At 37.5% G+C, this 24,105-nt stretch overlaps 1 protein-coding gene across 1 annotated transcript; it reads left to right on the top strand.

Annotated features, from left to right (window-relative positions):
• The first annotated feature begins 8,170 nt into the window (after positions 1-8,170).
• On the top strand, positions 8,171-23,940 carry LOC144616824 (NKG2-A/NKG2-B type II integral membrane protein-like). The gene is made up of 6 exons (XM_078449193.2): positions 8,171-8,373; positions 8,649-8,780; positions 9,234-9,287; positions 9,807-9,931; positions 23,196-23,299; positions 23,550-23,940. Exons 1-6 carry the CDS (start codon positions 8,187-8,189, stop codon positions 23,668-23,670), a joined length of 723 nt encoding a protein of 240 aa, XP_078305319.1. The 5' UTR covers positions 8,171-8,186; the 3' UTR covers positions 23,671-23,940.
• The last annotated feature ends 165 nt before the right edge of the window (positions 23,941-24,105 follow it).

Genomic DNA, 24,105 nt, shown 5'->3' with positions numbered 1-24,105 from the left:
ACACCACAGAAATCTGCATCAAAAAAGGTGAGAAATTCAAGACACATCATGTATGGACAGTAGAGTAATTTCTTCCATATCATATGTGTGTTTCATATTTTGAAATCAAGTCGCAATTACTGTTCTTTCGCTTATCGGCCAAGAACCCCAGTCTCCTCACAAAGTCTGTTATTTGGACATATGTAAAGACGGTCTCTTTTGGATTTGAAGAATTTGAAAGGGATTTTCAAGCTGCGACACAATAGCCTGTTTGATTAGTAGATTTGGGGATCCTACAGGGTCCAAGGTGAAGAAGGGATTGAAATGTCCTTTCCCTTCCAATGTTGGAGTATCCCATCCACACATATGCATCTGTTATCATAAAGAATGGAGAAAAATAAGAGATGCTGCTAAATACATTCTGATGTAGAACCCCTCCCAGTTTTCTCCCAAAGCATTTTTTACATTTCTACATACATGCCTAAAAGAGTGCAAAAATTATTACTTATACCCATAAGAAGCCATGGAAATTATTTATGAGCTTGGGTTAGGGGGATCCACCAACACCACTGGAGATATATAAATATGGAACATTATTAGGGAGATTATCATTAAGAATAAATTGAGAATAGAAAGAATCACACAGAAGTCAGGGATATCAAGATCAAATTGGTAAGTTTCTCTGTGTCTACCTTGTGAGATTATGCATAGGTATTGTACATATTGGGCTCATTACTTTGGCTCCCATAATACAGAAAGGACTGACTTGTGTATCCAGATTCTCTTGTCCCAAATTTACTAATATTAAAATTTTTTGTTCTGGTAATTAATGGGTGTAAAGTTGGAGATAAATCTCTAGGGGCACCTGGGTGGCTCAGTCGGTTTAGTGTCTGACTCCTGATTTTGGCTCAGTTCATTATCTCCTGGTTCATGACACTGAGCCTCACATCACATCAGGCTCTGCACTGACAGCATGGAGCCTGCTTGGGATTCTGTCTCTCCCTCTCTCTGCCTCTCGCTCTTTTCTCTCTCTCCCTCTCTCGCCCTCAAAATAAATGAAGTTATTTTAAAAAGAGTCCTTGAAAACTAATTCACCTTGCCATCATATTCCAAAGATATTTTCATATCTAGTTCATCTGTCGTACCTAGATCACTTGGTTTGCCATTATTAGAAATAGTTAGATACTTGATATCATAAAGAGTAAACTCTAATTACTCATATTATATTGAGTCTTTTGCGTGTGGTGTTTTTTATACTGCTAGGCATAGATTTCATTAAAGTTAAACACCAAAAATGGGAACCCATGTTTAAAAGTGTAACAAAGGACAATATAAATTGTTTACTTTAAAACTTAAATGTGTATAAGTACAGGAATAGTAGATGTAAGTACCTCCAACTTCAGAAGACATTAGTGAATTTTAATGATTTGGCATCATTGATGAATGCTTTGGATTAATCCTACCTATATATAGAAAGAAGCAGTCAAACAAAACGAGGAGATAGAGAAATATGTTCCAAATGAAAAAAAAAAAAGATAAAATCCCAGAAAAAGATGGACATAACACAGAGATAAGCCATCTACCTGATATTCAGTTCAAAGTAATGATCATCCACATGCTCACCAAACCCGAGAAGGGTAGATAAACACAGTGAGAACTTCAACAAAGAAATGGAAAATTTAACCAAAGAAACAATCAGACCTGAAGAGTACAACGATGGAAATTAAAGACTACATTAGAATGAATCAATAAGAGATTAGGTGATGCAGAAGGATCATCTACCTGGAGGACAATGTAGTAGAAATCATGCAAGCAGAACAACAGCAAGAAAACATTAGTTTTATTTTATTTTATTGTTATTTATTTTTATCTTGGGGAGAGAGAGAGAGCATTTGAAAAGGGAGAGGGACAGGAGAGATTGAGAAAGAGGATCTCAAGCTGGTTCCACACTCAGTGCAGAGCCGGACGTGGGGCTCCTACCCTTGATCCTGGGATCATGACCTGAGGTGAAATCACGAGTTAGAGTCTCAGCTGACTGAGCTACCCAGGTGTCTGAATTCTACAAAACTTTTAAAGGGAGTTGACACCTCTGCATCTTAAATTAATCTCAAAAATGAAGACAATGGAAAGTTTCCAAATTCATTCCATATGGACAGCGTTACCCCGAAACCAAAACCAAACAAGGAAATCAAACACACCCAGACACACACACACACACCCCACAGTATACGCCAATATCCCTGATCACATGCAACAGTCCTCGCTCAAGTATTAGCAAACTGAATTCCACAATACAAGAAAAGGTTCAAACACCATGATTGCATGGGTTTATTCCACTTATGCAAGGATGCTTCAAGACTTGCAAATCCATCAACCTGTCACACCACGTTAACTGACTGAAACATCAAAATCATGTGGTCGTCTCAATAGATGCACAGAAAGCACTTGACAGAATTAAAAATCCATTTATAGTAAAAACTTCCCAGAGTGTGTAGAGAAGGAATTTCCCTTCATATAATAAAGTTCATATATTGCAAGCCCACAACTAACGTCATTCTCAACAGGGAAAGCCAAAAGCTTTTCCTTTCAGATCAGGATCAAGACCAGGAAGTCCACACTTACCACTTTATTCAACACAGTACTGGAGGTCCTAGACACAGAGATCTGAAAAGAAAAATCAATCAAAGACATCCATGCTGGTAAAGAAAATGCAAAACAGTCACTATTGGCAGATGACTTAATTTTCTAGAAAAAAAAAATGAGACACTACACCAAAGTAACCTATTAGAATTAATAGGTGAAATCAGTCAAGTTGCAGGAAACAAAATTAATATATAGAAATCTTTTGGACTTTATACAGTGGTAATAATCTGTGAGAAAGAGAAATCACAACAATCCCATTTGTAATTGCAATTATAAAAATCAATTATTAAAGAATATTTTAACCAAGGAGGTGAAATTCTTACACGCTTAAAATTTAAGCTAATGTTAGAAGAAATGTGAGGATGACACAAATAAATAAATAGGAAGATATATACTGTGCTTATGGAATGGAAGATATAATATTGTGAAAATATCCCAGTTATGCAAAATGACCTATAGATTCAATGTAATCCTTAAGAAATACCAATAGCATTTTCACAGAACTAGAATGAATTACCTGAAAATTTGTACGGAACCACAAGAAACTCTGAATACCCAAAGCAATCATTAGAAAGAGGAACAAAACTGGAAGAAACATGCTCTTACATTTCAAAGTCTACTACAAAGCTTCAGCAATCCAAGCAGTATAGAACAAGAGACACATAGATCAAAGGAATGGAGTAAAAAGCCCAGAAATAAATCTGTGTGTCTATGTGATCAATTAAATGTGACAAGAAGGCAAGAAGGGACACAAGGGAAAAGAGAGTCTTCAGTAAATCGTGTTTGTAAAACTGGAAAAATATGTGTTAAAGAATCAAACTTGACTACTTGTTTATACCAAACCCAAAAGAAACCTAAAATGAATTAAAGCGGTAGGGGTAAGGCCAGCAACAATAACTCCTAAAGAAAGCATAGGCAATAAACTCATGGAGATGGTTCTCATTGGTATTCTTTTGGATCTGTTTTCATAGAGAATGGCAGCAAAATGAAAAATAAACAATATGACAAACCACAAGGCATTTGCCCAGCCAAGTAAACCATCAAGAAAACAAAAAGGCTACCTACTGAATGGGAGATGATATTTGCAAATGATATATATCTGACAAGGGGTTAATATCCAAAATATATGAAGAATTCCTCCATCTTAACACAAAAGGAATGCAAACACGTGATTCAAAAATGGAGCAAGGACCTGAATAGATATTTCCTGAAAGAAGATATGCAGATCGCCAACAGACCTGTAAAGGATGCTCAGTATCACTAATCATCAGGAAAACATAAATCAAAACCACAATGTGATATCACCTCCCACATGTCTGAATCCAAAAAACATGAAATAACAAATATTGGTGTGCATGTGGAGAAAAGGAAATCTTATGCACTGTTGGTGACAATTTAAATTGGTGTCGTCAGAATGGGCAACAGGATGGAGATTTCTCCAAACATTTTCCTCATTTTTGACACAGTTGATGGATCTAGAGGGTTTTATGCTAAATGAAATGAGTCAGACAGAGAAACCAAATACCATATGTTTACCTTATGATGTCAAAACAAAAAGAAACAAACAAATAAACAATAAACTCACATACAGAGAGACCAACTTTGTGATTTCTGTAGGGGAGTGGGGACGAGGGATGGCTGAAAGAAACGAAAGAAAGTAGGTGGAACAAACTTTCCGTTATAAAATAAATAATTCACAGGGATGTAAATTACAGCATGGAGAATAGAGTCCATACCATTGTATGAATTTTGTATGGTGATGGGTGATCACGATGAGTTATCATGATGATCATAGCATAATGTGTATAAATGATGAATCATTATGTCTACACCTGAACTTAATGTGATGTCATATATCAGCTATACATCTGGGAAAATAAATACATGAAAATGAAAATAGTATTGTCAACCCATTTTGCCAAACACAAAACAAAACAGAACCACAGACCAAAGGAAACATGCACGTGAATATGCCCAAAATTATTACCAAATCAAATCCAACAATGAACACAAAGGAAAAGAATTCCAGTGATGCAAAGTACGTAATTTAGATATAAAGTTTTATTGCTTGGGTGTTCATGTTATTTAATTGTGTTTTATTTTATTTTATTTATTTTAATTTTTTTTTGACGTTTATTTATTTTTGAGACAGAGAGAGACAGAGCATGAAGGGGGGAGGGGCAGAGAGAGAAGGAGACACAGAATCGGAAGCAGGCTCCAGGCTCTGAGCCATCAGCCCAGAGCCTGATGCGGGGCTCGAACTCACGGACCGCGAGATCGTGACCTGAGCTGAATCGGACACTCAACCGACTGTGCCACCCAGGAGCCCCTAATTGTGTTTTAAAAGTACTTTTAAAAGTAGTTACTCTGCCCTACACCAATATTTTAAGTGAAATTGTTAAACACTCATTAATTTTCCCCTAAAGAGTTAGACTTAGGCTTTTTGTTTTTTTGTTTGTTGATAACAAATATTCCTATTTAAATACAGACACCTAGTTACCATTGGAGAATGAATAAGTAAATAGCATGAATAATTATTTAACATTCAAATCTCTGGAATGGTGCTATTGCTGAATATTATTCAATGTTTTATCATTCCCTCAGGCATTTATTTTTTCCAGCAGAAACTTTAATAACCTATTTACAAATAATACAAATGGATTGTAGTTATATTAAAAATGAAGGTAGAATTTGAGAAGATCTATTCAGAAATTGATGTCTTTATGGCAGTCGCAAAAAATTGAAAATGTAGTCATTTTTCACTCTTAGTGTCAAATATAATTAAACACCTGTTGACGAGTTGCTGATTTTAGAATATTTTCAGTGAAATAGAAATGACATATCAAGGGCATAAGAAAAAGAAACACATAATATCTAGATGTAGCAAATTTGACTAAAAGTAAAACATAAACTTCTAAGATATTTTACACAAGGCCTTAGTCCTCAGAGTTTGTCATTCAGATGGAAGTAAGTGAACAGCCTGGTGGTTAAGTCTCTGACCCCAGAACCTCGTGGAACATAAAATTTGTCAGAAGCATTTGCTGAAGGACAAACGAAATGCCACACTGCAAGCTCAAAGCCTCTACATTCTGGAGGTGAGGAGATAAAGTGTCTTCAAAATAGCCCAAGGGCACGAATTTCCTGTTCAAATTTGAAGTGACACATTGATGAGAAATCTACTTTTTCCACTATTGCTTCACTCTCAGCTCTCACAGGGCCGGCAGGCTGTGAAGACCACAGATACTGTCTGGTTACGAGAGGAACCTGGTTCCCTTGGACGTGCATGACTGTCTGGCCAACAGAAGGTATGTGTCACCACGGTCCTGCCTTTCTAGTAGTCACCCCAGTGAGTGGGAGATTATAAATGCTGGTGGGATGCACCTGAGGCACAGCTAATATACAATGAAATCACAGAGAACATTGGTATCTGCATTCCAACAATTCAGGGTAACAAACAAGAATGACTATGAAATACATTAGAGATCTTACAATATTCAAATTCTTGCCTGTGGAGAAGTCATTAAGAACATATGCATATATCTATAAATATAGGCAAATCAATTAATTTAAGGTGAGATCACAGAAGCATCAGGACAAAGAACACATGATTTGGATTTGTCATCAGTTGTCATCAAGAATATATTATATATATTCGACATTGGTCCAGTCTTTAAACATAAATCCCTAAAATGAATCCATTATACCATAAAGGTGAAATGGAATTCCTGATACAGTTATTTCAATAAATGAAAGCAGTTTGATTTTCATAAAATTCAAGATGAGGTACCTTGTGTAAAAATGTTAATTTAAACTTAACTATATACAATCCAAAGACTTTTTATAAAATTGAACAAAACTTGGCCAAGAAAGATATTCAATACTGAAAGACGCTCTTGTGCAATGAATTGTTACATGGTGTAAATGCTATGAATCAGTAATGATAAATGGTTACTGTGTTAAAAATATTTACAATTGGGGCGCTTGGGTGGCTCAGTCAGATGGGCGTCCAAAGTCTGCGGGGGTCATGATCACACGGTCTGTGAGTTCGAGCCCTACCTCAGACTCCGTACTACAGCACGGAGGCTGGAGCCTGCTTCAGATTTGTGTCTTACTCTCTCTAACCCTCCTCCACTGACAGTCTGTCTTACTCTCTGTCTCTCTCTCTCAAAAGGAAACAAAAAAATTGTTTTAATAAAAATTATTAAAATCACTAACACATTATTGAGAACTTAGACCACTCAGATTGAGTTTAAGTGCTTTATATGCGTTATAGTGTACGTCTTTTAATTCCTATTTTAGATTACTAAACTAGATAGGTAGACATGAAAGAAATCTTTTTAATTTTTATTTTTTTTTAATTTTTCATGTTTATTTATTTTTGAGAGACAGAGAGAGACACAGAATGAGCAGGAGAGGGACAGAGAGAGGGAGACACAGAATCTTAAGCATGCTTCAGACCATGAGCTGTCAGCACAGAGCCCCGCGTGGGGTTCGAACCCAAGAACCATGAGATCATGACCTGAGCGAAAGTTGGTCGCTCGACCAACCGCTCAACTGACTGAGCCACCCAGGTGCCCAACAAAATAATTTCTGAAGGTGATACTTTGTACTTGGAGAGACAGGAATAATTCCAGACTTCACTGACTACACAGTTCCTTGACTGAGGTCTGAAATTAAATTTATGTGAGTTTTAGTATATCTAAACAACTGGAGTTACCCTAACTGCCATTGAAATCGTAGATCTTTATAGACGTTTGTAGCAACTGTGTTCTTCCATAAATGATCTGTCCTTTTATCATTTTATGCTTTCATATCTTTGCCATTAAGTCAGTTGTCACTTTCTGATGGTAAGTCCTCTTTTAAAAAATGCTTTGTTTCCTTTTGTTTTCACTATTGTTCCTGCTCTGGGCAATCTTAGTGTGTCATGTAACATTTTGCAACATATGAAATATTTCTTCTAAAATTTAACAATTCTCAGAACTCCCCAGATGTTCAAAGTAAAATATCACTTTGATAGCACTGCATTACTTTTTAGAAACACAATTTAAAACCACAAATAAAAGTCGTTTGCAACAGGAAATTCCTATATGTACTAAAAACAATATTCTCCAATCTTAGAGCACCTAATTCTCAACCAGTAATGGGTTTTAACATTGTCAAAATTGATACAACACTTTTTTCCTAATATAGTATTTTAATTACTCTGGTTATTCTAATAGTGTTGAAACATGTCTGTGGAATCTGACCTTACTTTAATGAGGACACAATTATTCATGAATTCCTTTCTTCTTCACTAATTTAGTGCTTTACATGTTTTCCAATCAGTATTATGCTATTATTGTAAATAAAAAACATTTATTCTATCATGAAACACTTATTTCAATCTCTACGCAATTTAGTACCAGATTTTATATTGTTCAACTGCAAATGAGGAGTATCCCTCACCCTGCACGCCACCCGGTGTCACTGGACTAGCAATGTCGTCAGCACATGACACACACTCTTGATCAAGACCTTCAGGGCAGTTTCATCCACATTGTAGCTGACACTACTCAGCTGCAGACATGAACAACCAAGGCGTGACTTATGTGGAACTCCATCATGCTAAGGGCTCAAAAAGACAGCAAGTGCAACCTAAGGGCACGAAAAGTTCCATTTCAGTAACTGAGGAGGAGATAGCCTATGCAGAATTAAGTCTTCAAAATGCTTCTCGGGCCCTTCAAGGGAATGGCAAGAACTCTCCCTGCAAAGGTAAAACATTTAATGCAGACAAGTATGTCTGTTTTAGGATTTGAAGTTGGGGTGTAGGGGTGTAGGGAAAGAGTAGGAAGTGATCTCACATAGTTTTCATTTGTGAGGACCAGAGCTGGAGGTTGGAATATGGTATTGTAATTGAATGCATTGGTATATTCTGAGAGAAGATTCCAATGATAGTGGTGGGTTTGAGGTGCAGGTTATTGTATGTGATTCCCAGTGCATTTTCGGTTTACTTGCTTGTTGTATATCTTGTAAATTATTATTTCCAGGCATCCTTTCTCAGTGTTTGCATTTCTCTTCCTACTACTCACCTTCATTTCCAGAGAAGCTCATTGTTGGTATCTTGGGAATCCTCTGCCTCATCCTGATGTCCACTGTGGTAACAATAGCTGTTATCCCCTGTAAGTACGTGTTTGAATGACTAAAAGGGAATTTTCACCTTACTGATCATTAGTTCCTTGACATAGTGTGTAACACTTTGAATTTATTGTCTCATTTTAATGCATGTGTGCTCTAAATGTGGAATGATTATTTAGAGTTTATCTAAAGTAGAAATAACAGAATAAGTTTAGGCAGAATTAAACACATATTTGGATTTAATAACTCAAAGGCAAGTCATACAAGAGACTTTATGGTGAAATACACATTATTTCTTGAGATTGCTTAAACCAAATATTGTAAGAGATGGTGAGGTTTCGTTCTTTAAGCTTTTGAATTGTTTTCCCCCTCATTTTCATTACTTTATTCAATTTTTCTGGTAAAAGAGCACACCCAATTTTAAACTAGGAAACTCAAATTATTATGATTTATTTCATTGAATATTATGTTTTTTGAGAATTGCTTTAATGTTCTAGCTACTGAAGGACCAGAGTGGAACAAAACATCCCTGGAAACAAGGATCCGGAAAGGTACAACATCCCTTGCAAAATTCTGTTATTAGTTTAGTGTCTATTTTAGCTCTATCTTCAAGTAGGCAAAGATGATAACAGATTCTTTGGGAAAAAGTGAATTCAAAAATCGCTTAATGAACTTTCAGAACTGATGAGGAAATACTCATTCAAAATCACCATACCTGCTGTTAACAATTGCTTCACATTTCCTCCTTCTACAACATGATAAAAGGTAAATCATTCCATAAAGATGGTTGTGTTCCCTGACTCTCAGGACATGTATAGATGGACATTTTTGTGGTTGCTTTATATGGGCACATAAAGAAGGGGATGAAAGCCTGACTCTTCTCTGAGTGTGTGTGTGTGTGTGTGTGTGTTTTGTTTTAATTTTACCAGCTTGTGAGGGTCTACGAATGTTATGTACACATATGTGTATCCATATACACTATGTAAAGTTTCATTTTGTAATAGTCAAAGCTTTTTGCATAATATCTCACAATCTCTCTCCAGCATGTCTCTGTTGTCATTGTCTGAAAGAGTGGTTTACGTATTCCAACAATTGCTATTACATTAGCACTGAGAGAAAATCATGGAAGGAGAGTTTGACGTCCTGTGCTTCTAACAACTCTAACCTGCTCTACTATGATGATGAAGAGGACAAGGTAAGTTTTCAGATGTTTCCAGATTCTATTAAAAGCTTGTCATTAAATGGGGCTCCTGAGTGGCTCAGTGGATTAAGCCTCGACTTCAGATGTTTAATAGACTGAGCCACCCAGGCGCCCCATTAACTGACATGGTCCTGCTTAGCTTTTTGTATGTTACAATGAGTATTATGGACCTATTTCAGAAGTTACCAAAGTTCATGAATAGAATATCCTATATTATTTTCCTGTATTTACCTTTTCTTTCTTTATTTTTTAACTTTTCATTATGATTTATGATCCAATTAGAATTTATTTTTTGTGATGCTTTATGTCTGAGGCTGTGAGATAAGAGTGAAAGTTGTATATATCTACATCATTACCTCATTGACGGAGCATCATTTATAGCGAAGTAGGTCTTTTCTTCATCAGTAACTTTATATACATAAAGTTATATATATATGTACACATGGGCTCTAATCTCCTTGATATAAGTAATATAGATATTATATATCTTTATCTAGATGATTGTATATTCATAGATCACAGTCTACATAGTCTATCACAACCCACAGCAGTTTGAGTAAAATGTAGAGACTCACTTGCCTTAATGGTCCATTACCGTGTCCCATTTATACTACAAGTGGCCTAAATATTTCTCTGCTTACATGGAGAATCACATGCATGTTATAACTTTTCTTCAACTGATACTTTTGCTTCAAATATCAAACAATTTCGAAAACACAGGAGGTGAAGGAAAGCCCATTAGACCTGGTAAGAATTTTATTCTTACGTTTGTCCTCTCTTCCTTCCTTAGGATCCAAAATGCCTTCTTTTACCATGTATTCTCTTTAGCAATTCTTTCAGAGTGGGTCTGGTGGTGATACATTTTCTTAGTGTTCCTTGATCGGAGAATGTCTTGATTTCTCTTGCATGTGTGTTGATTCTTTTGGTGGGTAGTCCGTGGTTTTTTATTAGAATCACCCAGTTAGTGTCTAAAACTTTTCTGCTTATCTAGCATGCCTGTTTTCCTGTTATTTTGACTGGAGAGAAGAAACATTGTGGAGACTTGGGTGTGTAGGTGTTGGTGTCTGTGGTTTGCTAGGCTCTCTGACACCAGTCTATGTGAGGTAGAGGGAAATTCCAGGGAGCTTACCACCATGCCATTCCTCGAGTCTCCAGGGCTGGGATCTGTCAGCTTTCTCGTTACCTTTCTCCCATCCAAGTACTACCCAGGCCCGACCCTGCTTAGCTTCTGAGATCAGACGAGATCGGGCGCGTTCAGGGTGGTATGGCCGTAGACTCTCGTTACCTTTCTGAATCTTATGTCATCTTAGTATAACGCTCAGGGATTGTGGCTGTATTGGTGGGAGGACTAGGGAAAAGGCTATCCAGTCTATCTTTCCAGAGCAGGAAGTGTGGTCTGGGGTGGTTTTAATTTGAATACTCCTAAGGCTACTAGGGTGAGCATCAGCTCCTGTACTCATTTGCCGTATACACATGGTGCTTGGTGAAGTACCTATTGAACTGTTTTGCTAATAATTTTACTTTGTTTCATTGTATTTTGAGAATTCTTTATGTACCCTGGTGGCAAGTCTTCTAGCAGATGCATGATTTGTAAATATTTTTTAACTGGCTTATGACCTCTGTTTCTCTTCGAAGAGCAGAGTTTATCTAGATGAACTGCACTTCATCAATCTTCTTTTAAGGATCATGGTTTTGGTGTTCTGTCTAAAATCTCTGCCCCACTGCAGGTTGTGCATTTGTTATAACATCTCTTAAAAGGTTTTGTTTTCAATTATGTGTGATCTATTTTGAGCATTTTTAGATATGGTATAAAGTATATGATTATTAATAAGATTTGATACGTCATTGTTTCCCCAACATTTGTTGAAAAGACTATAGTTTTTCCACCGAATGACTGCATTTTTGTGGAACTCTGCATTTCATATGGTGTGGGTACAAATTTTGCACATTCTCATCTGTTTAACTAATGTCTTCATGTATTTTTTGTTAGTTTCATGCTTGAAAGATCTTCCTTTTGCTTTAAATGTTTATTTATTTACTTTGAGCAACTGACAAGTCAAGCGGCAGAGGGGCAGTGAGAGAGAGGTCCATGGTGTCAGCACAGATCCTGACATGGGGTTCTCTCTCAGGAGCCATGAGATCCAGACCAGAGCAGTAATCAAGAGTCAGAAGCACAACTGACTGATCTTACCAGGTGTCCCCCAATTGCCCTTTTTTAAACAGTGAGTTGATACAAGTTCAATTTCAGACTTAACATATCTATTCAGGGTCTTTGCATGGATTTACCATTCATTTCTATCTCTCTAAAAGTTATTATTTTTTAAAATCTTTTAATGTCTATTTATTTTTGAGAGAGAGAGAGAGAGAGAGAGAGACAGGAGCATGAGTGGGGGAGGGGCAGAGGGAGAGGGAGACACAGAATCCAAAGCAGGCTCCAGGCTCCAGGCCTTCAGCACAGAGCCTGACACGGGGCTTGAACCCACAGACTGGGAGATCATGACTGGAGCCAAAGTCGGCCGCTTAACCGACTGAGCCACTCAGGCGCCCCCTAAAAGTTATTTTTTTATGTTATATTTATTTATTTATTTTGTGTGAGAGAGAAAGTGCACAAGGGAGGGACAGAGAGGGAGAGAGACAGAGAGAGAGAGAGACAGAGAGAGAGAGAGAGAGAGCGCGAGAGAATTCCAAGCATGCTCCACACTGTCAGTGCAGAGCCCAATGTGGGGTTCAAATTCACAAACCTTGAGATCATGACCTGAGCCAAAATCAAGAGTTGGACGCTCCATCAATGGAACCACCCAGGCGTCCCTTTCTAAAGGCTTTTCAAAAGTAAGAATAAATATTTTTTTTTCAGGTGCCTTGTGCCTCAGAGAAGTCACATCAATTGATCTTCATTGCCAATGTGACAGATTATGATTATGGCATTTCAAAAGTAAATACAACATGGTGCTACTTGAATAACTCTACTTGTATCAGAGTCCATTATTTTTACATATTGTCAGACCTATTTATGAATGCCCTGACATGTAATTTTGGTTTTTTTATCGTATTCCCATCAAAATGTATATGGCACTTATTTTATTATCCCCTTTTTTTGACCCTACAATGATTTCTTTTAACTGGTATTTCAATTTTCTCTATTCATAAACATCTAAATACTCTGTAACAGAGTGTGAAAAGTTTTCTGAATCACAGATAAAATTATATTAGAGGCTGTAAGACACTTCTGATATTCCTATTTCTTTTTCTTTTGGTTTTCACAAGTTATGTTTGGTAGGTTTTTTTTCAACGTTATGTCTAATTTTAGATATATCTGAATTACTTCATAATATTCTCCTAGATAATTTTATTGTGGTACAGTAAACAACATACAGATGGATCATATGCTATAAATGCCAACGTACAGCTGAGTTTTCAGAGTCACCATTGTATGGAATGAGAAAATGAATATTACCAGTACTGCACAATGTCCCTATCAAGTTCTTTTCTGCATTTCAAGAACAGTTTATATACATGGCATCATACCATATGCATATTGTATTTTGGCATTTTCAGGTGAAGGTACACTTATCTGATTCATCCCCATAGCTGCATGAAGTTATAAATTGTCCACATCTCTTTGCTGGTCTGTTGTCGGATTCCCCTACAATGTGCACACCAATTCTATTGTGGAAGCTCTTGGATATTTGGGTATTGGCCCATTTGGGGCTACTTTGAGTTATTCTACGATCCATCCTTCACGATCAACTTTTAGCTAAACGTATGTGTCTCATATTTGAACTATGGCTCTTCTCTTCTTGCTTCTTGAGAGGGAAGCAACTTAGATCATGCGTTGGTAACATTCTTCCTATTTAGCATAATTGACAAAGGTACAAATTGGCTCTAAACACCACTTTAGTTTCATCCTAAAAACTTTGATGTATGCTCAGTTTATTATCATCCAGTACAAAGGATTTTCTATCATCCGGTACAAGATATTTTCAAAGATTTTATCCTTCAACTGTAAAGTTTCAGAAGTGTATCACTTTCCACATGTTTGGAAATTTTCCGGATTCCTTTCCATTGCTTCTTCTCATTTTTTTTTTTTAGTCTTGAGAGAAAATACTTTGAATATTTCCATCCTTAAAACTTTTGATCCTAAATTTATGATGTAGAACACTTTCTATATATGTCAGTTATGTCAAGCTGGTTCTTAGAGGTTTGACAGTTGTCCATAGTCCTCCTGATTTGCGACAAGCTGTTCTTACTTACTGAAGGAAGAGATTTCAATCTTCAAGTATACTCATTAATTTATTAATCCTAAGTCTGTCAGTTTCTATTTCATGTGTTTCAGTGTTCTGTTGTTAGGTGAATAATAATGTTTATAATTGTTTTATCTTCCTCCTCTATTGACAGCCTTAACATTTTGATATGTTTCTTTGAATTTCTACTACTATTTCTTGTTTTAACAGCTACTTTGATATTAGAACCGCCATTTCTGCTCACTTCTTTGGTTGCTCTTTGCAGGGTCTATCTTTCGCTATCCTTTTCTTTTCACCTATTTGTGCCTTTGAATCTACAGTGTGTCTGTTACAGAGAGTATATAGATCAATATTGCGCTTTTATTCGGGATGACACTTTATCTTATAATTGGAATATGTTTCATTCACATGAGTGTAATTACTGGGATAAGTGAATTTAGATATACAATTTGCTATTTATTCTCTATGTGTGTCTTGTTTTCTTCTTCCACTTTACCTCAAATCTTATGTATTAAACATATATTCTATCAGTGTTCCATTTTAATGCGCCTCTATTGATGTGTTAGCTATATTCTGAAGTTATTTCCTTAGGAGTTGTAGGTATTACAAACCTATTTTTTGTTTGTTTTCATGGAGATAAAAACATCTAACATTGTTAGACATCTAACATTGCATACATTTAAGGCCAATAATGTGTTCATTTGATAAATTTACATATTGCCTTATGATCACTATGGCCATGTTAGATAACACCTTTGTTATGTCACATATTTGTCATTCTTTGTGTGGTTGAGGACAGCTAAGAATTAGTCTTAGAAACTTTGAAGTTTATAACACAATAATGTTGTCTTTAATTACTATGCTGCACATTAGACCTCCAAAATTATTTATTGGTTGTAAATTTGTCTTCTTTTTAAAAAATTTTTAAAATGTTTCTTTATTTTTTGAGGGACAGAGAGAGACAGAGAGACATGGGAGAGTGAGGGCCAGAGAGAGAGTGAGACACAGAATCTGAAGCAAGCTCCAGGCTTTGAGCTGTCAGCCCAGAACCTGACGTGGGGCTCAAACTCACAAAATGTGAGATCTTGACCTGAGCCAAAGTCGGATGCTAAAGGCACTAAGCCATCCAGGAGCCCCGTAAATTTCTATTCTTAAACATCTTCCCAAACCCTCAAACTACATTCCTGAAAAACATATTCTACTCTTTCTTTCTGCCTGTTCAGTTTTTTAAATTTCGTATGTAAGTAAGACAATACAATATTTGTCTCTCTCTGTCTGACTTTTGTCAGTTAACATAATTCCTTCAAGGTCCATCGTTTTGTTACAAATGGCAAGATTTCCTTCTTTCACCTGTTAAATAATATTGCAGTGTATGTGTGGTTGTGTGTGTATATATGTACGTACGTATATATATATCACACCTTCTTTAACTATGTTGGTTGGCAGATACTTAGGTTCCTTCTATTTCTCAGCTCTTGCTAATAATATTGCAATGAGCATGGGGTGTAGATAGACCTTTGAGATACTGATCAGTTCCTTCATTTATTTTAAAAAATGTTTTAATGTTTATTCATTTTTGAGAGGGGGGAGTGGCAGAGAAAGGGGGAGACACAGATTCCAAAGCAGGCTCTAAGCTTGCAGATTTCAGCACAGAGCCCAATACAGGGCTTGAACCCACGAAGGGGGGAGATCATGACCAGAGCCAAAGTCCAACAAAACCAAATGAACCACCGACTGCCCCACTGATGAGTTGTGTTAAATATGTATGTAAGAGTGACATTACTGAAAACCAGCCATACTAGTTTCCACTGTGGCAGCACCAATTTACATTTCCTCCAAAGGATTCCATTTTCTTCACATCCTCACCATATCAATTCTCTCTTACCTTTCAGAAAAAGCCTCTAACAGGTGTGAAGTGACATTTCATTGTGGACTTGATTTGCATTCCCTGATGAGCAATTTTGAGCACCTTTCATGTACTTATTCGCCATTCGTATGTCTTCACCAAAATGTATACTGAGGCCCTTGGCCCATTTTGAAAATTAGATTTCTCTCTTTGTTTTTATTCTATCATTTGATTTCTCTCTATATATTGGATATTAGTCCCTTCTCTGATACTGGTTTACAAAGATTTTCTTCTCTTCTGTCCATGATCTCTCAACGTTTTGATTCTTCCCTTTGCTGGACATAAGGCCTTTAGTTTACAGCAGTCCTGCTTTTTTATTTTAGTTTTTGTTTCCTGTGGTTGATGACTTATCCCTGAGCTCATTGCATACACCAAAGTCTAGGATCTATTTCCTTTTGTCTCTACCAGTGATTTTATATATTTTATATGTTTTTATGTTACCAATTTTGTCTCTTTGTTTCAGCTGAATGAATTCCCTTTAGCATTTCCATGGGGCAGGTCTAATTTCTTCTGACACCTGGCTTCAGCAACCACCACGGGAATCATGGTGCTGCTTTCACCTGACTGCCATATGGGGTGAGAATTGATATGTTGAAACACCATTTTCTAGGGTGCTAGGAAAGTCTTTATCTCGTCTTCATTTCTGAATGACAGCCTTGCTGAGTAAGGTATTCTTGGTTGACAGTTTTTTTCCCTTTGACCACTTTCAAAATGTCATCCTACTTTCTGTCATTCTATGGGACAAAGACCTTTGGAGATGTTCCTTTTTGGTGTCTGGTATGGCATGCTGACCTCAGAGCCCTCAGAGCACTATTGAAGCTGTTGTCCAAGATCAGGCACACATGGAACTATCATAGCAACTGGGTCTTGGTGCATAGGTTCACTTGTGGCTGTGGCACTAGGGAGGAGACGTGTGTAGGTATTCCAGGGAAACCGGACCTGGTTCTCAGGGGCTCACCATTGTGACTATGGGTACCAGGGGATTGTAGCGGTCCCACAGGCCATGGATGAGAAGGTTTACTGGTGGCTTGGGGGCCAGTGGGCAGTAGGTGTTAATAGCATATACTGGAGATGGTGAGTCAAAGTTGCAACTCTGTCCCAAGTGGCAGTCCCTAGATAGCAGCAGCATGATCCATTCATGGTTTGTGAAAACCATGTGTCAGGATACAGGGATCTGGACACAGACCCCTGTCCACAGAGCCTCGAAGGAGAGCTTAAGCTGCGATATGGAAGCTGAAAGTATGTCTTGGGATGCAACAGTATGGTACCAGAAATAAGGCTCAGAGCCCTAAAATGGAACCAAAGAGATGGGACTCCAGGCAGTGGTGACTTGGCCTACCCATGATGGGTCAGAGCCTTGAGCTGCCATAGGTGGAAGAAAGTCTTCAGGTGTTAGTGATGGCACTTCAGAGTCCAGGCCTGGGAGGTGTTGGGTTCTGAATAGCAGGAGGATCCTTTACAATGAAGACTCGGGGTCATGAAATGGAACATAGTGATTGGGGATCAAGCAAAAGTATGCACCAACAGTGGCAGTTAAGGCACACCTAGGACCAGGGAGCAGGAATCAGGAACCAGCCCCAGTGATGTGAGACAAAGCCCCAACCAAGGACAGGAGTAGACCGGCATCAGAGGCAGCTCTAATCTCGTATAGGTGAGGTGCTGTGGCAAACAATCTCTAAGAGAAGGTCTGGAGCCCATCAAGGCAAGCCTTACCATGGCAACAGCTCCAGCCTCTGAGAATAGATGTAGACAGGGCCCTCTGGGCTGCTCCATCAAGTGGGATCAGCCTAGATGGGGCACCTCTGTTGCAAAAGCTGTAGCCATCCATGGAGTGGAAGCTTGCTGGGTTCTCCTGCTCCCCTTCTCTCCATGAGGTGACTTCCCCTGAGGGGATTCCTCCAGGAGCCAAGTGGCTCTCAGCTGGAGGGTTGAGTGATGCAGGCAAAACACTTCCTTTTTCTTCCATGGGAACATCCTGGACTTTTGATCAGCACCCGATTTGTGGTGTTTCTTTGTTGTCAAGAGCTTTCCCTGGGCCGTGTTTAGCTTGAAGTTATTGAGTTATGGTTCGGACTGATTTTGTGGGCAGGTGAGCATTATGACCTCCTCGGTCTCCATCTTGCTAATGGCACTCTTTACACATGTATCATTAACTGATTGCCATCTATGTCACATGAATCCTGACTGATTTCTGATACAATATATTAAATGAGCACCAACATAGCTCCTTTGCCACCACCTATCACAGGTATGCCTCAACCTTTCAAAAATTTCCATCATGTCACTTTGCTTTTGGGAAAAACTTACACTAGTACCAGATTTTGCTGAAGAACAGAAATCTGAAGGGGATTTTCCCTTTCAGGAGAAAAGGTGAAAAGTGAAAATTGTGTTCAGGGCTAGTTGTACTGCTAGAGAAGCAGCTCACACCCCAAGCAGCAAGACTGTTCCTGTCAAGTTTATTTCTCAAAAAAACAATCAACTCTGTATATCAGTATCAGGCGTAGGTTTGAACTGTATTTTGGAGTGTCTGTGCTTCATCTCAATTTACTTTCTGTACCTCTCCATTCACAAGGCTTGTCTTGAGGTATCAGAAAAGCCTAAGGGAGTTTTTTTTTGTTTTGTGTTTGGGGGTGGTGGTGAATTTTTGGCACAGGGATGCTCAGCAATATTTTTGTGTAAATTAACGCTATTTCAATTTACACTATTTCAACTTAGTAAAGTTTTCACAGGAACAATCTACTGTCAGAGAGAGGGGAAATCTGTACTTCTGACAGTGCTGTACTGAAGCCAACTTGCACTGATTTCTGAACACAAACTATGCATCTCTTTACCTTCTCTGCTTTCGTGCTTTCACATTGGAAACCTGAAGGGAAGCATTCGTGGAGACTTTGTACCACACACATTAACAAATGCTAAAAATAAAAGGTTTATAGTATAGATCCCACCATGCAGTGTTATAATTATGGCTGCAAATTATCTTATCTTTTCAAGAAATTCAGAGAGGAAAATTCATACGCAGATCTAAACATTTACCGACATATTTATCATTTCTGCTGATCTCTATCCCTTCTTGTGGATATGCGTTACTGTCTAGTGTCATTTTACTTGTAGCTTGAAAAACATTGTTGAAAGGCAGGTGTAGCAAAAATAAATTCTGTTCATTTTTGTGTTTGATGTGGGGTCTTTATGCATCTTGTTTTCTGAAAAACTATTTTCTGAATGTATAATTCCTGTTTGACAGGTATTTTTGCTTTGTTTTGGTTGTTTGTTTATTTGTTGTGTGTGTGTGTGTGTGTGGGTGTGTGCTCACAGGTAGTGGGTTTCTTTCTTTCTTTTTTTTTCACTATTTTTCCAGTGAGAGCTCATCTTTTAATCATATTGTTATTTACCTAAATATAATGAGTTGTTTTTCTCCTGCCCTTGTCAAGATCACCTTTTTTGTGGGTTTGACTTTGATTTTATTTTTTAAGCTGTTGCAGAAAATACCATAACCGCATAACATAAATTTAACACATTACCCATGTTAAAAAAATAGCCTGGTGTCTTAGAGCAGTTTTAGGTTCATAGCAAAACTCAGACATAGCACCGATATATGCTGTATTCCCCTACTGTCTATGTGTCAATGCAGGAGCAGTTCATAGACTGTCTCATTTCAAAAGCCCTCGGTGGGGTGGTTCACTCGCTACAACTGATACACCTGTAGTGACACATCTTTACCAGCCAAAGACCATAGTTCACTTCAAAGCTTACTCTTGAGGTTGGGCATTTTATGCGTTTGGAAAAGTAGATAGTGACATGTATCAAACATTATGGAGTTCTACAGAATAGTTTCCCATCCTTCAAAATCCTCTGTGCACCCCCATCCATCCTTCCTTCCCCCTAAACCCTGCAACCACTGATCACTTTACTGTCTCCATGATTTTGTTTTTTCCAGAGTGTCATATAGGGGGAATCCTATACTCTCGCACTTCTTACATTGCATTTAACTAGATCATCCATCGTAACCAGTTGAAGCACCCAGTTTAAGTTAGGAGTGCCAACTATCACATTGTTGCAAAGGATATCTAGAGCTCTCCCCTTGTAAAACTGGAACTCAACTCACTGCACAATAATTCTCCTTCAACACTTTCCCCTCAACCTGAGCAACCACTATTCTACTTGTTTCTATCACTTTTACTACTTTGGATACTTTCTATAAGTGGAATCAAACAGGTTTTTTTTTTTTTTTTTTTTCATGTGTATGACTGGCTTATTTCACTTAGCATAATGTCCTGGAATTTCATGCATGTTGTAGCAGATTTCCTTCCATTTACAACTGAATAATACTACAGTGTTATGTGTATACCACGCTTTCTTTCTCCATTCATCCATCAGTGGACATTTGGGTGGCTTCTGCCCTGTGGCTCTAATGAATAATGCTGCAGCGAGCATGGGTGTATATATATCTTTGAGATCTTGCTTTCAATTCTTTTAGATAGTTTCCTACCTGTGGGATTGCTGATTCATGTGGTAATTGTATTTTCAATTTCTTGAAGAAACTCCATTCTCTTCTTCATAACGGTGACCGATTTACATGCCCAACAACAGTGTGTAGTCTCCTCCTTGTCGACCTCCTCACTGACCCTTTTTTAAAAAATGTTATTTATTTGTTGTGAGAGAGAGAGAAAGAGAGAGAGCAAGCAGGGCAGGTGGAGACGGAGGGAAGGGAGAGCATCTGAAGCTGGCTCTGCATCGTCAACACAGAGCCTCATGTGGGGCTCAAGCCCACAAATGTGAGATCATGACCTGAGTCAAAACCAAGAGTTGGAAACTTAACCAACTAAGCCACCCAGGCACCTGAGCTTTTTTTTTTTATATATAAAATCGATCCTAATGAGTATGAGGTAATAACTCATCATGATTTTGATTTGCATTTCTCTGATCATTAGCATCTTTCCATGTGATTTTTCACAATATATATTGCTTTGGAAATATGTTTTTTAAATTTCTCTGTCCACATTTTAACTGTGTTTTGGTGTTTGATGTTGGTACTAAATTGTAGACTAATCATATATTTTAGATGTGATTCCCTGTTTGATATATGATTTGCAAGTGTTTTTTCCACTCTGTCTTTTCATCGTTGATCATGCCCTTTAGTGCCCAGAAATGTTTAGGTTGATATAGCCCATTTGTCTACAATGAACTTTTCCTTTGTGGTCTGGTTTTGGTGGAGTTAATTTTAGTATACGGTGTAAATGGAAACATCCAGCTTCATTCTTCTGCATGTGGGAAGTCAGTTTCCCAACACCTTTTGTAAAAGATTCTGTCTCTCCCTATTGAATGGTCCTGGCACCTTTATCAAAACTGATTAGACTGCATACACATGGGTTTGTGTCTGGATATTTTTAAGGGATTGTTTCTTTGGGGGATTTAGGGTTTGTGTCTTTCTGTTCCTTCATCTTGCTGCTTGTATCCCGTTCCAGTTGGACTAGTGTGCAGGGCAGGGAAATGGATTCTGTCCTAGATAATGTGGAGTAAGGCTGATGGAGGTGGAAGATGTGTCACCCATCCCTGATTTTCACACTGACTTAAGTACTTCACAATCCACTCTCTTCCCTCAAGAGTATTTCTTTGTATTTGCCAGTGTTCTTTGGTCATTTCATTATGGTGTCATGAGACATGGGTTTGTACGTGCTCATTCTGTTAGCAGTTTGCTAAGTCTGGTGTCTATAAATATTTTCAATGATATTAATAACCTGTTCAGTCGTCGTGCCTTAAGATTGTTGTCCTGTTTTTTTCTGCCTCTGTCGTTCTTCTCATATTCTACTTAGACTTACACTGGCTTTCCTGATAGTGTTTTGAAAGTCTCTGAATTGTGTAAATTCTTCTCTTTTTTCTCTCTCATCCTAAGGTATAAATAAATTTTGTTCCTCCTTCAAATTCATCAGTTTTTTTCTACTTGAGTGGATTTTCCATTTCCGGTATGGATTTATGCACTGAGATCCTCTGTGGTTTCTTCATATAGTTTTATTTCTCTATTGATATTTCCTACTTGCTAAATTGCTGCCATCACATGTTCATGCAATTATTTCAACTAAGTTTTCTTTATAGTTTTCATATATTTATAAATATGATTTTTATTTTTATTATTTAAAAAAAATTGAATGCTTTTATTTATTTTTGAGAGAGAGAGAGAGAGACAGAGCATGAGCAGGTGAGGTGCAGAGAGAGAGGGAGACACAGACTGGGAAGCAGGCTCCAGGCTCTGAGCTGTCAGCACAGAGCCAGATGCGGGGCTCAAACTCACGGCCTGTGAGATCATGACCTGAGCTGATGTCAGACGCCCAACCGACTGAGCCAACCAGGTGCCCCTAAATATTACTTTTAATTACTTTTGTTCTAATACGTGGAACAACTTATCCCAGCAGACGTTTCTATTGACCTATGCTTTCCTTTCGTTGGAAGACATTTTTAAATTTCTCTATATTTTTTTTTACTTCTTAGGTAGACACTTTTTAAACATATACCTCAGTAAACATGCATTGCATGTCATTTTTCCTAGATTTACTATTTTTTGTTGCCAAACATTTATGGCAGAATCTTCTCCGCTGAAGTCTGTCTACTGATAGTTTTGTTCAATGTTTTCCAAATTCTTATTGCTTATTTTTATGACGTTGTGACTTTTACCTTTGATGTTAATTACTGCTGATCAAGTCTCCACCTATGGCACCAGCACCCTTGCTCTTTGCAGCTTCTCCCAGTTGTAACATTTCAGTCTTCTTGATCGCTGAGCCAGGGGTGGGCAGGTGGGGAGACACTGAGCATCCTAGGCGAGAAGGTGACGGATGTGCTTCCTCCTTGAATCTCCAGGATTTTTTCCAATGTACCTATTTCATAAGTTATTAATCTGTGATTCATTTTCTAAACTCTGACATTGTCTTCACAGTCAGTTTGTTCAATTCACTTAGTCCTACTAAGATAATTTTGTACTTTTGTGTCAACCATGTAACATTATATTATAATTTGAAAGTGTCTAGAAAGGAAGAAAGGATGAACTTTTATGTGTTATTACAGAATTCAAATGAATATAAGAGCTTGTATTTGACTCCCAATAAATTTTATTTTCTCATAGTTTTTGTTGAATTTACTCTCTGCTACTACATGGGTTAGAGGCTCCCAGAGAAGAAATCATAGTTCATCTGTGCAGCCAAAAGCCTTAACATTTTCTTCCGAAGTGTAAGTCTCCTGACAATTTTTTATTTTATGCCTCACAAGAATTGTTCTTAGAAAGAAAAACAGCAATGTGTGAACAATCGGATAAACACAGTAGTTGAAGTTTTTCCAGAGAAAAATGGTATGAGAAATATGGAGATTGAGATATATGAGTCAAAATGGATGGTTTATTCATTAAAATACTATGGTACCTAGTTAGAGATATAAGCAATCTTATGGTAAGATTAATGAGATATAATTCTCTGTATTTCAGGTTGTCAGTATCTTCAGAGAGTGACAAGAATTGTCCATATTTTGATTTTCTTGCAAAAAAAAATTATTTTGCACCCTGCTCAGTAATAAGACCATATGTTTGTAAGCACCAGGCATTTTAGTTACCTCATTTTGGTATAATGCTATTTCACCATTTATAAAGAATACATCTCTCATTATTTCAAAACCCATATGATTATTTTCTTTGCACATTTTTAAGATAATATTTTTAGTGTAATTTTAGGCTCACAACAAAATTAAGAAGAAGCTCCTGAGATTTCCTGGATTGTCCCTGTCTGCACATGTGCATGGCCTCTCCCATTATCAACATCACTCACTAGAATGTTTCATTTCTTACCAAGGATGAATCCACATCAATGCATATATATCGCCCAAAGCCCAAAGAATACTTGAGGCTTCATTCTTGGTGTTATGGAACTGTTCTCAAATTTAATTATATTAGTGTAAAAAAAATATACTTGGTACATGTTATTTATTTCTTATGCTTTGCTATTTAGTAGAATAAAATATATATTAATTACAAATCATAACATTAG

Source organism: Panthera onca, chromosome B4 (genome assembly GCF_046562875.1).
Source record: "Panthera onca isolate mPanOnc1 chromosome B4, mPanOnc1 haplotype 2, whole genome shotgun sequence".
NCBI classification, from domain to species: Eukaryota; Metazoa; Chordata; class Mammalia; order Carnivora; family Felidae; genus Panthera; species Panthera onca.
The sequence above is the reverse complement of the archived record's forward strand: the minus strand, read 5'-3'. Positions and strand labels throughout refer to the sequence as shown.

Coding starts and splice junctions, on each gene's coding strand:
- LOC144616824 (XM_078449193.2), top strand. CDS start 8,187: ATGAACAACCAAGGCGTGACTTATGTGGAACTCCATCATGCTAAGGGC. Junction 9,288..9,806: donor GGAAACAAGGATCCGGAAAG/GTACAACATCCC, acceptor ATTGTCTGAAAG/AGTGGTTTACGTATTCCAAC. Junction 9,932..23,195: donor ATGATGATGAAGAGGACAAG/GTAAGTTTTCAG, acceptor ATTTTCTCATAG/TTTTTGTTGAATTTACTCTC.